The sequence below is a fragment of the Arabidopsis thaliana genome, chromosome 5 (assembly GCF_000001735.4).
Source record: "Arabidopsis thaliana chromosome 5, partial sequence".
NCBI lineage: Eukaryota > Viridiplantae > Streptophyta > Magnoliopsida > Brassicales > Brassicaceae > Arabidopsis > Arabidopsis thaliana.
In genome coordinates, this window is record NC_003076.8 from 24,370,791 (window position 1) to 24,382,943 (window position 12,153).

Here is a 12,153-nt window from a genome sequence, read left to right on the forward strand (position 1 = left end):
TATATATATATTTTATTATGATTTAATTTCTGTCCAATTATAAACACACATATACACATAGTTTCTCAGAGAAACTATTCTCAATCTCTCTCTTATCTCTCTCCTACTTTATTATTATTTTATATTTTTTAGTTAATGAGAAATTATGTTAAAGACTACTGATGGAGATGCTCTAACTTTGGCTTTCTACATTTAGAAAAGTTGAGACCAAATCAAAAGAAATTGTCTTTCTCAAAACTAAAATTACTTTAATTCCCATCTTTATCTAGTCCAAACTCATGATGTGACAATTCTGATCATACATATAACAACTTAAGGAGACATGTAATATATATTATACCCTTTTCTGATCACAATTCGTCCTTCGAGTCACTTTGGCTACTCTTTGTCGTGCTATCGGGTGATTCTTTGGTCTCGGTAGTTTCTACTTTTGGTGTGGACTCTGCAGTTTTAGGTGATTCGGTTGATGCAGGTTTCTCCAGTTTGAATGGGATCGTTGCGTGTTTCCTTAAGAACTTGTAAAATGCAACCACAGTGCGGTCTGTATCTACAGTAATCTGCTCCACACACAACAAAAGAAGACAAATTTTTCGGTTTTATAGAAATCTACAAAGAAAAAACCATTTCAGCAAGAAGAAGCAGAACTTACCGGCTCTGAAGTCTTGTTGCCCGCAGGGAAGAAGAGAATGGTAGGGAACCCCTCAGCCTGTAAAGAATTAACTCTTGAGGTTTTTCAAGTAGAAGTTATCGATGTCTAGAGATGTATATTTGATAAGTTTATTACCTTTGCCTTGGGATGTTCATTGGTTGTTCCATCCATCTTGGTTATGACGAGAGAATCAATACTTCGTAAATGCTTGGCAAGTTTGTTATACATTGGCTCAAGGGCTTGGCAATGGCCACACCATGGTGCGTAGACCTGAGTTTTGTTTTAAGAACAAAGTATTGCTGAGGTGAGAAGACGTGAGTAAATCCATATCAGTTTATTGACGGATTTTTATACAATATTACCTCGAGAAGCACATCTTTAGAATCGTCCAGAACAATTTCATCAAAGTTATCTCCAACCACTATTTTCACATCTTCATCGTTCTGTAGCCACCAAAATTAAGTTTCGGTGTTACATGAGCCAACAAGACGGTTGGAAATTAATAATAAAACGGCTTTACCTTTTCAGGAATGGGGTCTGACTTATAGAAAGGCTTTAACTTGTCGTTCAGGAAATCCTCCCCAAATATCTGCAGGAGATTAAAAATTTAAAGGTATAAATTTAACCAACAATCTTTACATGTCACCGCGAAATAATAATTTTTACGAATGAAAGAAACTTTAAAGACATACCTTAATTTTATCTGACTGGATCTCGCCATCGAAAAAGTATTTTTTAGGGTCTTCATTCCCTGTGTAGCCAATAAGCTATACACAGACCAACGTTTGAGATGTATCAGTATGTCTTATCGAAAAGATCTAGGACTCAAATTCTTTTAAATGTGCAACTCTTAAACACATAACAAAATAAAAACAATAGACTTACTTTAGGACCATTTCCAGACACACCAAAGTATTCAGCGACTGGCTTCCCATAATCCTCATTATCCAGATCCACAGATACAAAGATGAGCTTTAGCAAGAAACAAAGGCTTCTTAGAAGTAACTCTTTCATTGTTGCCCCCAAATATCCTCTTTCCTTTGAATGATTTGTCTTTGATACAAAACAAAATATCAATTAAATCGGTCTAAATTAGACTAGAACTATGTTCATACCTTTCCTTTGAATGATTTCGCTGCTTCTTGAAATTCCGTAAGAACCTTTTCAGATTCATTTTTGGTTACAAACAACAACAACTGCAAAATGAGAACATATACTTTCATGTTAGTAAACGGACCTACACCATCTTCGAATTTAAAACAAAAAATCCTACTAAAACCATTGACAGACCTGTTTCTTGATTGCACTCTCAAAAATTTCCGGAGCAGTCTCTCTGGTGAAAACAGAGACCAAAGCAAGCTTGTTGGCAGACACAAAACTAACTAGAGCAGACTTAACAAATTCTCCATCTGCATATTAAACACAAACATAGTAAGCAAAAGCCCAAAGAACAAGATCACTAAATCAATGCATAACAAAGATTTACAGAGAACCAACCAAAATGGCTAATTTTCTCCTCTTCCTTCTTAACTAGGACAAGAGCAGGCCTTTTAGACTCCGGATCAAGGTGAAACATCTTTGCAACATCAGGATTCACTGTTTGATAAAAGTTCACATCGTCTTCAGCTTTGGAAGCAGCATTAAGCTGATCGTGCTCAACACCCTGTAGAATTTCACCAAAAATGTAATAAATTGTGTTACTTTAAAAACGACTCATAGACTATATACTAAAGTGAATAGAGGAAACATACCACCAAGGAGTTCAAGTATCCCAAAACAACTTTGTTCCCAGAAGTCAACACTTTCTCAGCATCATCTAATGTAGTTAGATTATACACACCAGGACCAATCTTCTTCTTCACCCATGTCACAATTGTTTCTCTAAACCACAAAACCAATAAAACTATTCAAACTCCAAATCAGATTCAACGATGCCTCACTTAGTACCAAAATTCAATTTCACTTACTTAGTCCTTCCTCCAGTGTAAGGCTTGTGCTCACCATCAACGAAGAAAAGAAGCGTCGGAAAGCCCTGAACACGATACTCCTGAGCTAACTCATTCTCCTCCGTCGCATCAATCTTAGCCAAAACAACACCATCTTCCTTAAGCTCCGTGGCAGCAGCAGCATACTCAGGAGCAAGAGACTGACAATGACCACACCACGGAGCATAAAACTCAACCAAAACGTATTGATTATTCTCAATCACATCAGTGAAGTTACGCTCCTTGATAACCACAACGTCTTTCTCATCAATCTCCGGCGTCGGTAACGGATCGGAATCCGGATTACCTAGATCGGAAAAATCTCCTTCTTCATCGTCATCGTCGTTGTACATATCGGGATCTTCTTCTTCTCCTCCTTCGAATTCGTCAAATCCAGTTGAGGAAGAGAGTGAGTCAGCGCCGGGAACGTCGTCTTCTTTGAGATCTTCGAGGAAGCTGAGATCCTCATCGTCAACGTCGTCGGAGGAAGAAGCGGCGAAAGAAGGAGAAACGGCGGAGAAGATGAGAAGTGCGGTGAGTGAGAAGAGGAGCAAAACGCGGAACGCCATTTTAGTGTGTGCGACCTGGTTGTTGAGATCTAACAAGTAACAACTACGAGTACAATACAAGCTTGTTTCTTTTCTAGTACATTGTTCGTTGTTACCAAATCAAACGTCGTCGTTTTAGGATCAAATTAAATTATTAGGGACTATAAATCTATAATTAAGTCTTAACCAGAAAAATATATAAACCGAACAAATTAAACTAAACCGAACCGAAATGTTTTCTTTGACACATTGTAACGTTCTACATAATCAAAACAATAGAAATTTGACAAAATCTTGAAAAGAGTAATGAAAGAAGTATGTTTTTGGTATATTTAAGCGTCAGAGTGAGTGACAATAGTGCGGATGATATTAGCACGTTGTTTCTTGATCACAAAGTAGATTCCTAATGAGAGAAATGCGATGAAAGAAAGTCCTAACACTACTCCGATGGTTTCTCCACGTCCTTCTTCTTCTCGTCGACTCTCACTTGTTGTGTGTTCGTCTGATGAAACTTTACTTCCTTGTGAATCTGGTTCTACAATAGATGTTTTTGAAGGTGAAGGTGAAAGTGAAAGCGGAGAAGGCGAGGATTTTGGTGGATTATTGTGATCAGAGAGTGATGATTTTGGGTGAAAGAAATCGTAAGCTTGTGGAGAGAAAGCAGATGGGTTTGTATAAGCTGGACCGTGAACAGGTCTGCTTCCTGCAATGGAGACGCAAAGAAGCATAGATAAGCAAGAGAAGAAGAAGAGCAAAGAGTGAGTTAGGTATGTCATGATGTTGTTGTTTTTTTCGCTAACCAGTTTTGTAAATGTTTTCTTATTTTGTTTAGTGTGAGTGTGTGTTTTTGGGTTTTATATGGGATATTGGCTATAGAGGAGATAGTTGTTGCTTAAAGTTCAAAATTGTATGATTGCATAATATCAAGAAAAATAATAAAGTGTGTTTTTGAATGAGTGAAGACTGAAGAGAAGTCATGCATTTTTTGTTGTTTTCAATCATCTATATAGAATTTACCTTTTCTAGAACAAGTGTTAATGAATGATACACTTTATCCTTAACAGAACAAATAGTTCGTAATATATATAGTGGTTTTACCCTCTCTCTTTTTTCAAAAATCTTATGACCCTTTGTAATTTACTCGTTTATTATATATTTGATATAGGTATGTGGAACAAATGATTTTAAATTAAGGTCATACGATTTGTTCTCTTCTTTCGTATTTTTGGTAAGATTGGTGACAAAGAATGCATGAAGAGTTTGTTAGCTTGAAGGAACCGCAATGGAAAAAGAAAACAAGGATACGGAAATTTTATTAATCGGGTCCACAATTTGGGTTATATTGGAATCCCTAATTAATCCACATAAACCTAAAAAAATGCTTGGAAGGAAATACAAAGTTGAGATTTAAAACATGCGTGACATATGTTGATTCCCGAGAGAAATACAATCAAAAGACAAAATTAACGTCAACTCTACGAAAAGATAAAGCGAACTTGAGATTTTATCTTAAAGCAACATTAATTAAAACCACATTTACAATTACACGAATGGGAAATTCCATGAAATGAAAGAGAGAACAAAAAAACAGAAACATATAAAGAAGATCACATGTAACTTCCACTTAATTCATTTGTAATCATCCTTTTAATTTTGATCAAAGATTTATAACTTGTGGTTTAATTTAAAATAAATGTATATTAAGCAAAGCTCCTAAAGGAGCCAAAGGAGCCAAATGAGCCAAGAGCTTTAATCGCAGCCGCTCTTAAAATAAACTGATGGTAAAACGCTGCTGCTGCTGCTCCGATCATCGGTCCAACCCAAAAAATCCACTGTTTCAATTATAAAAACAAAATGTTATAATTAAACACTAATCAATTCATATAACTTTTGAAAAAATATGTTTATATAAAGGTTAATGACGTACTTGGTCGTCCCAGGCCTTTTCGTTGTTGTAAATAACGGCAGCTCCAAAGCTACGAGCCGGGTTGATACCGGTTCCGGTGATGGGAATGGTGGCTAAATGAACCATGAAGACGGCAAAGCCAATGGGAAGTGGAGCCAAAACTGGCACGTGAGAGTCACGAGCATTTCGCTTGGGATCGGTTGCCGAGAAGACGGTGTATACAAGGACAAAAGTTCCAATGATCTCGGCACCGAGTCCGGTACCTTTGTTGTAGCCATCGGCTAGCTCGTTGGCTCCACCTCCATATCTAAATATCATTACCAATATTAGTAAAACAGTGTAATATGATCATATATATATATCTATGAAACCAAAAAAATAGGAGTTTTGAGACGTGATGAAACCTGGTGTAGTAAGAACTTTGGAATGCTTTGACGAAACCGCAACCGCAGATGGCACCAAGGCACTGAGCCACAATGTATAACACTGTCCGCACCAATGACACTTTACGAGCCAGGAATAGTCCCACCGTCACAGCCGGATTTATATGACCACCTTCATAAACAAAAATAAATTGTAAAGAAGTATTTAAATTTTGATAAAACGGACCAAACTAATTCAAACTGAACCGTAAAGAAACAACAATAGTATGGTATCACCATCTCAAATTAAAATTCGTAAATAATATTTGTTTGTTTTTATTTGTGGAAATCTATGTAACGTGACTCGAACGTTTGTATATAAACATACTTACCGGAGATACCGGCGGTACAGTAAACGAGAACAAAGATCATTCCACCGAAAGCCCACGCAATACCCAATATTCCTACGCCGCCACAATCCACTCCTCCGGCGGTTGCATCGGTTTGAGCTTTGTAGCCGATTACAGTCAGGATTGAGACGTAGAGGAACAGAAGTGTTGCTACAAACTCAGCTATGACCGCTCTATAAAGCGGCCATTTCCTAAGCTCCTCCATGTCGAAAAATGGTGCGGGAGGCGGATCCTTGTAGTCTCTCGCCGCCGGTGGTCCACTCTCGTTCACATCCAAGTCTTTTGCCATGGCCAAAGATGATGAGAGAGATGAGTTTTAATGTTTGTTCAGATTTGTATATTTTTGGTTTGTTTGTGTGTGCATATATATAGATAGAGGTTTGGTATAAGTACATTATAAGACAATGTAATATACATGGTTGATAACTATGTGGACAGTTAATTGAATTTATTTTTTATTTTGGAAATAATTATGAAGGAATCAGATCTATTCTGGACCTGAAAATCAAATGAGCTGGTGCCTGGTGGGTATTATGAGAAACAATCTCAATTTCGCTATTATATATGTTGGTTTGCATATAATGTTTTGATTTCTTAGAGTTTTGTTTTTGGTTATCTATATTCGTTTACTTTTACCCAAAATATGAATATGTTGGGTTTAGTTTTCATTCCGCTCGAGTGTAGGGATGAGTCATTTTATGCATGACAATTTGAATACCTTAATAGTAAATTTAAGTATATTCTTTTTGATAAAAGATTAAATATTAGAATCCAAGTCCATTATGACTTAGAGTGCGATATATACACTAGTCGTAAATTCATTTTTAACCCGAGATTCAATTTAAAACAAAAATATGACGATCATCCTTTAACGTACTATAGTAGATTAAGTGTAAAATTTTCGCAAAACAACAAATCTTTAAAGCCAATCCTTTGTCTACACCAAGATATGTCAAGTAAGAATTATAAGATGCTTCTTCAATTCAACATTTTGTATATTATGCGTACATCTTCCGAATAACATGACCGAGGATCAGAGCTGTCTTAAATTGTATGATTAGAGGAGGATAAACTTGTTTAAATCCGTCCAACCAACCCCTTGATTTAGACATTCTTGTGTTTGTAATAATTGTTTTGGTCGACCCTTGATTTAATTATTTTCATCAATTGTCGTTGCAACGTCGAATTTCATCTCCTTATCATTTATGTTTATTCATTATTTTCAATTTTTAGATTTGTATTCAATGTTTTTTGTTATAACGAGTCCAACATGTTAGATTAAATGAAGATTATCTGGATACTAAATGAATATACGGTTTAATTAACAAGTTGGTACTTTTATATTCTGGCTGAACCAGTCCATGACTTTCCAAATTATAATATGAAATCACCTATATATTGTATAGTTGTATCAGAAGACAGTTTTTAATATAAACAAAAAGAGTTTTATTTATCAGTTAAGTAACCCAACTATGATGATTTAGATATAATGAATTGTTGTCCAAAAAAAAGATATAATGAATTAATGATATATGGATAACAAACTCAAACATAAATAATGATATATTTTTGTCTATTAACGTTTTTATTACATGCATGTAAATTATTCCAGGACAAGTTTATATCACATTTCAATATCAACGTCGTCACAATTTCAAGTTAAATAATGATATATATGCGATATTAACGGGGATAGACCTAGTTTAAAATATATTTAATTACCATGTTATATACATATATAACATAAAGTATTTTTGGTTTTTAGTTCTAAGGATTTTTCATTTTTTTTTAAACACATAATTCCGATGCTTAAAAATCATTTTCTTTATCTTGGGTTTGTTAAATTTAAAGAGAACTGATTCAGTAACAATCATATGTAGTTAGAAATTGATATATCTATAAAATGGTTTGGCAAATAAAGTTTGGTCTCTAACTATATATATATGAAAAATACAGTATACAAGTGACTTTTTTCTTAAATGAGCAAAGTAACAAAATCTCAAAATAACCCACCAATTATAGAAAGTCAAAACTAAGAAGTTGGATTTAATAATAATAATAATAAGGAAAAGAAAAATAATGAGGAGGAGATGATAAGAATGAGATTCTTGACATGCGAACAACGTTGGAGCTCTTATTATATGTTGTCTTTGCCAGGCGAACCTTTCTGTCCACGTAATTGCTCCTAAGTCCTAAAAGCATGTTCATAGGTGATATTTACAAAGTATCATTAAAAAAATTTTAGTATTATTTATAATATTTGTTTAATAACTATATATATTATTTTTTTATTTTGATAAATGTGACCAATAAGGAGAAGCCACGTCAGATGATATTGGTATCACAAATATCACTGGATTGATACTAATCAATCTCATTCTAATTATTTTGGTAATATAAAAATAATTTTTGGACTTGTGATATTCTAGAAATATCACCCCATGTACATAGTCTAACCCTTCCAATTATTCAATTAGCCTTGGACTTACATGCTTGATGCATTGCATATAATATGTTATCAATCTGTAATTACATGAATATTAATATAGTGTAGGTGAGAGATCGCATATCAAGATATGCATCCATGTGACTATGTTTATGCATTTTGGTTTAGAGTTTAATAACATGATAAGTGAAAGTTTCAGAGTTTATACTTTATAAGCGTGTTTTTGACAATCATACCAAATACTTATTTATAGTTTATTTCCAGTTTCCTTGTATTAGATTAGGAAAAATTATTTTTGCAGCAATTTTTTTTTGTAGCAAAAGAAACATGTAGACTAGAGACTAGAGTACCCTGTACCCCTATCATTAGTAAGTAATCAATTGATGTCAACATCAAGAAATTATTTAGTAACAATGAAGTATCAGCACATGTTTTTGTACACTCTGATCACCATAAATTTTAGTACTTGGAATTTGATAATGGACTCTATAATCTTTGATGTTTAAATAATAGAATTTAACTTATAATATATTTGAAAAATACTAGAGATGCACATGACTAAAAATCTTTATTCACTTTCTTTCCAACATCTCTACTCTCTAGTACTAGTAAGTAGTAACACTGAAGAATTTAAAGTTAGGGGCAGAAGACTTATGCAAACACCTAACGGCACTCAGTCTCACGATTGCTCCCAACAAGCCTTCATGGACTACTGGTTCTTCTTCATCAAACAACTTCTCATAGAAGACTATACCGGACTCAGACCACGGACCTCCCGTCAATAGGTACATCATCTGGCACAAGTTCAACACCACACAGTACATGTTTTCAATTTGGTTTATTCATGTTGGATCGAAACATTAATTTGAAATTTGGATAGAGTCAAAAGTTGGGGACTCAACATTGATGATACATGTCTCCTATGCTGCTAAGCTACATAATCACGAGATAATTCTTGCCTACTTCTCTGGCCTGCACTTGGGGTCTACACCACTCGATTGGTTCTCTGATACTCACGTACTTTCATATTCTGCAAGAGCCAGATGCAAGGAAGCGCACTCTTCGATTCTCATCGTGTAACAAGCCTCCATTTATGAGAACTGGGACGAGAAAAATCGTTTGTAGCCACCATTCCACCAGCATGCCACCAACACACGAACGTATTGAAGTTTGTTGACATAAAGGTCAGAAACAGAGCACAGTCACCACTGTGGTCCTTTAAATCCCATTGGAGTCATAACTCTTAAACTAAGAAGATTTCAACAATAATTGACAAGAAAGCAGTTGAGTGCTTTTGTTTGTATATGAATCCCACTTGTTATGTTTCTATCCAGTTTAATACTAAGTTCAGAAGAGAATGGTGAGCACGTAATTCTTCATTATTTCATTAGTACACCATGTCTTTGCCAGAAGGACCGAGCTTAACATATGTTTTTGCGGTCAATCTAATAACATCTCATATCAATCAAAACTAAAGATCTAACACAATGAAGTAGACAAAGAATGGTTTATCCCAAACCAGATGGTAACCAAACACAAAGGACATTGCTAATACAATAAACAGAAACTATCACATTTCCATCTAATCTAAACATAGCCTTAGAAGACCAACAACCAAAGAAACACTCAACTAATTACCTCATTATACAAAGTCATAAACCTTTTGATGTATTCAACAAGTCATAATCTAAATGATGCAGGGAAACGAGACAGACTAAATCTTAAGCACTCTCGACAACTACTAATCAATCAAGTGAAGCATTCAAAAATAAAATCTTGAATCTTTAGAGACTCAAAACCAACTTGACAGATTGTAGAAAATTGAACATTTTGATTAATCCCAAGAAAGGATTCAAATGGGCAAAAGCCAACAATTCTCAACTTCCGAAATATAGTATTACTAATACCAAATCCTCAAAATCAAATACAAAAAATAAAACGATAGAGAACTCAAAAGTAAAAACCTTTATCACTCGTTAGGAATATCAATGTCACCACTGTTAATTTCTTCCTGAAGATCCTTAGGGTCTTTACCATCAACAGTGCAACCAACAGAGACACAAGTTCCTAAAATCTCCTTCACTGTTCCACTCAATTCCTTAGCGATAGATCTAGGACGCATTATCTTAGCAATCTCAATCACATCATCAAACGAAATGTTGCCATTATGTTTGATGTTCTTCACTTTCTTCCTATCTCTCTCTGGCTCCTTGAGGGCTTTGATGACTAGAGCCGCTGCGGATGGAACCACTGTGACCTTAGCTTGACGATTCTGTACCGTAAGCTTCACGGTGACTCGAAGACCTTTCCATTCTTTCGCTGTCTCTTTGGCGATGTCTTCTCCGATCTTCTTTGGTGCCAGACCGAGTGGACCGATCTTTGGAGCGAGTGAAGACGCTGCTCCGACCTCACCTCCGGTGACTCGGACGTAGACGTCGACGATTTGAGATGGATCCAATTTCGGCGGCATTTTCTCTGATTCTTCTCTCACTCACTCACTCTCAGCTTCTAGGGTTTCGTCTTTTTATAATGCGTTTAACTAGGGTTTAAATGCAAATTACGAATTTACCCTGGACCGAAATCAAAACCATATTTAAAAGAAAATAATTTTTAGCAAATAAGACAAACACACAATTGGTTGATTTCGCCATTCCGGATGTTTTGTTTCGGTTCGCTTCAATGACCGAGGTGTCTGTGCTGGTTTTTCAAGGGTAATTTGGGAAAATTTTATTTGAAAGCAAATGGGTTTGGATTTAAAGTTAATGGACTCTTGTGTTATATGTTTTGATAAATAGGGCCTCATAAGATCTGAAAGCCCAAGTTTTCGGCCTATGCGTTGAAAATTTCACTCTTTAGTATTTTGTTGTTTCTCGAGGCTTTTTTCTTAGGTAAGATATGGATTGATTTAATATTCCATTAATGAGAAATGCCACAGTCTCGAAAAGCCACAAGTTAGAAAACGTTTAGAAGTTCAAAGACAAACATTTTGGTGTTGCCAAACCCTAATTTGAAATAAATGGTTGTTGAAACCCTAAACACAACAAAGTATTAAACGGTTTAACCGAGTGAATCCCATGCCGAATCCCACACTAATCCTCATGACCCATAGAAATCCGGGTTTTCTTGCGCTGAAGGTGTTTAGTTTCAGGTAAGAAATTTGAGAAACTAAGTAAGTAAAGTCTACTAGTATCATCATGTTCGTTGAGGTTGGAGTTGATTGTTATCATGTTAGACTAATCACTTATTAAGACTCATATACACACTCATCCCACAAAGGTTATAAGCCTAGCTAATTCAACAAATCAATCACCCTCTCTCTTTCTCTTGGTAGTACAGCGAGAATGAAATATCACATAAAGCTTTAATCTAAAATTTCATTCAACAAAAACTTATAAACATCTTCTTGTCTATTTTCTTCTCCATCTAACTTTAAAAAGCAATCCAATCCTTATGTAATTGGTCAATTATGGTATGTCCCGTATTTTATGCAAGTGATTGGACCGGATACTTCTATCATCTTTGAGATAAGGTATATACGCCATATGCTTCCGGATTAGTACAATACTGGCTTGTGCTTGAAATTTTCAAAGAGGAATGGGTAAATCTACATACACACATAAATATGTATGGAGAGCAGAGAAAATTGATCGAAGTTCAAAGGATGTGAGAAAGATAATGCCAAATATATATGTATATATTAATTAGTATACGAATTTTACCGGATACGTTAATGAGGTTTGCTGATGTACATGCGTACGCATTTGTAAATTCATTTCAATGATATCTACAAAGTGGTCTCATTAATCTTCAAACCCAATAATTAATATGTCCCCTCAGAAACCTGCAG

General features: G+C 35.1%; 4 protein-coding genes and 1 long non-coding RNA gene across 7 annotated transcripts; 1 reads left to right on the top strand and 4 right to left on the bottom strand.

The window, feature by feature from the left end:
* Positions 1-36: 36 nt before the first annotated feature.
* On the bottom strand, positions 37-3,308 carry PDIL1-4 (PDI-like 1-4). Of its 3 annotated transcripts, NM_180903.4 has the most exons (12): positions 2,617-3,308; positions 2,401-2,530; positions 2,147-2,312; positions 1,940-2,058; positions 1,765-1,845; positions 1,535-1,621; positions 1,342-1,416; positions 1,170-1,238; positions 1,012-1,092; positions 785-919; positions 650-706; positions 37-557 (listed from the first exon to the last, which is right to left on the bottom strand). In NM_180903.4, the coding sequence occupies exons 1-12, from the start codon at positions 3,201-3,203 to the stop codon at positions 351-353; spliced, it is 1,794 nt and encodes a 597-aa protein (NP_851234.1). In that variant the 5' UTR covers positions 3,204-3,308; the 3' UTR covers positions 37-350. The 3 variants fall into 3 exon arrangements, with proteins under 3 accessions (NP_851234.1, NP_568926.2, NP_001190581.1); NM_125457.3 differs by having other exon boundaries at positions 217-706; positions 2,617-3,248; NM_001203652.1 differs by lacking the exons at positions 1,342-1,416; positions 1,535-1,621 and having other exon boundaries at positions 217-557; positions 1,170-1,208; positions 2,617-3,248.
* Positions 3,309-3,388: 80 nt separating this feature from the next.
* AT5G60650 (proline-rich receptor-like kinase) lies at positions 3,389-4,008 on the bottom strand. Its single transcript, NM_125458.3, has one exon. It carries the CDS (start codon positions 3,956-3,958, stop codon positions 3,515-3,517), a length of 444 nt encoding a protein of 147 aa, NP_200873.1. The 5' UTR covers positions 3,959-4,008; the 3' UTR covers positions 3,389-3,514.
* Positions 4,009-4,577: 569 nt separating this feature from the next.
* On the bottom strand, positions 4,578-6,416 carry PIP2;4 (plasma membrane intrinsic protein 2;4). Its single transcript, NM_125459.4, has 4 exons — positions 5,843-6,416; positions 5,493-5,643; positions 5,110-5,395; positions 4,578-5,014 (listed from the first exon to the last, which is right to left on the bottom strand). Exons 1-4 carry the CDS (start codon positions 6,147-6,149, stop codon positions 4,883-4,885), a joined length of 876 nt encoding a protein of 291 aa, NP_200874.1. The 5' UTR covers positions 6,150-6,416; the 3' UTR covers positions 4,578-4,882.
* A 2,565-nt stretch (positions 6,417-8,981) lies between these two features.
* AT5G08965 lies at positions 8,982-9,461 on the top strand. Its single transcript, NR_143142.1, has one exon. It is a non-coding gene; the product is annotated as an other RNA (long non-coding RNA).
* Positions 9,462-9,713: 252 nt separating this feature from the next.
* AT5G60670 (Ribosomal protein L11 family protein) lies at positions 9,714-10,809 on the bottom strand. Its single transcript, NM_125460.3, has one exon. The coding sequence runs from the start codon at positions 10,774-10,776 to the stop codon at positions 10,276-10,278; it is 501 nt and encodes a 166-aa protein (NP_200875.1). The 5' UTR covers positions 10,777-10,809; the 3' UTR covers positions 9,714-10,275.
* Positions 10,810-12,153: the final 1,344 nt, after the last annotated feature.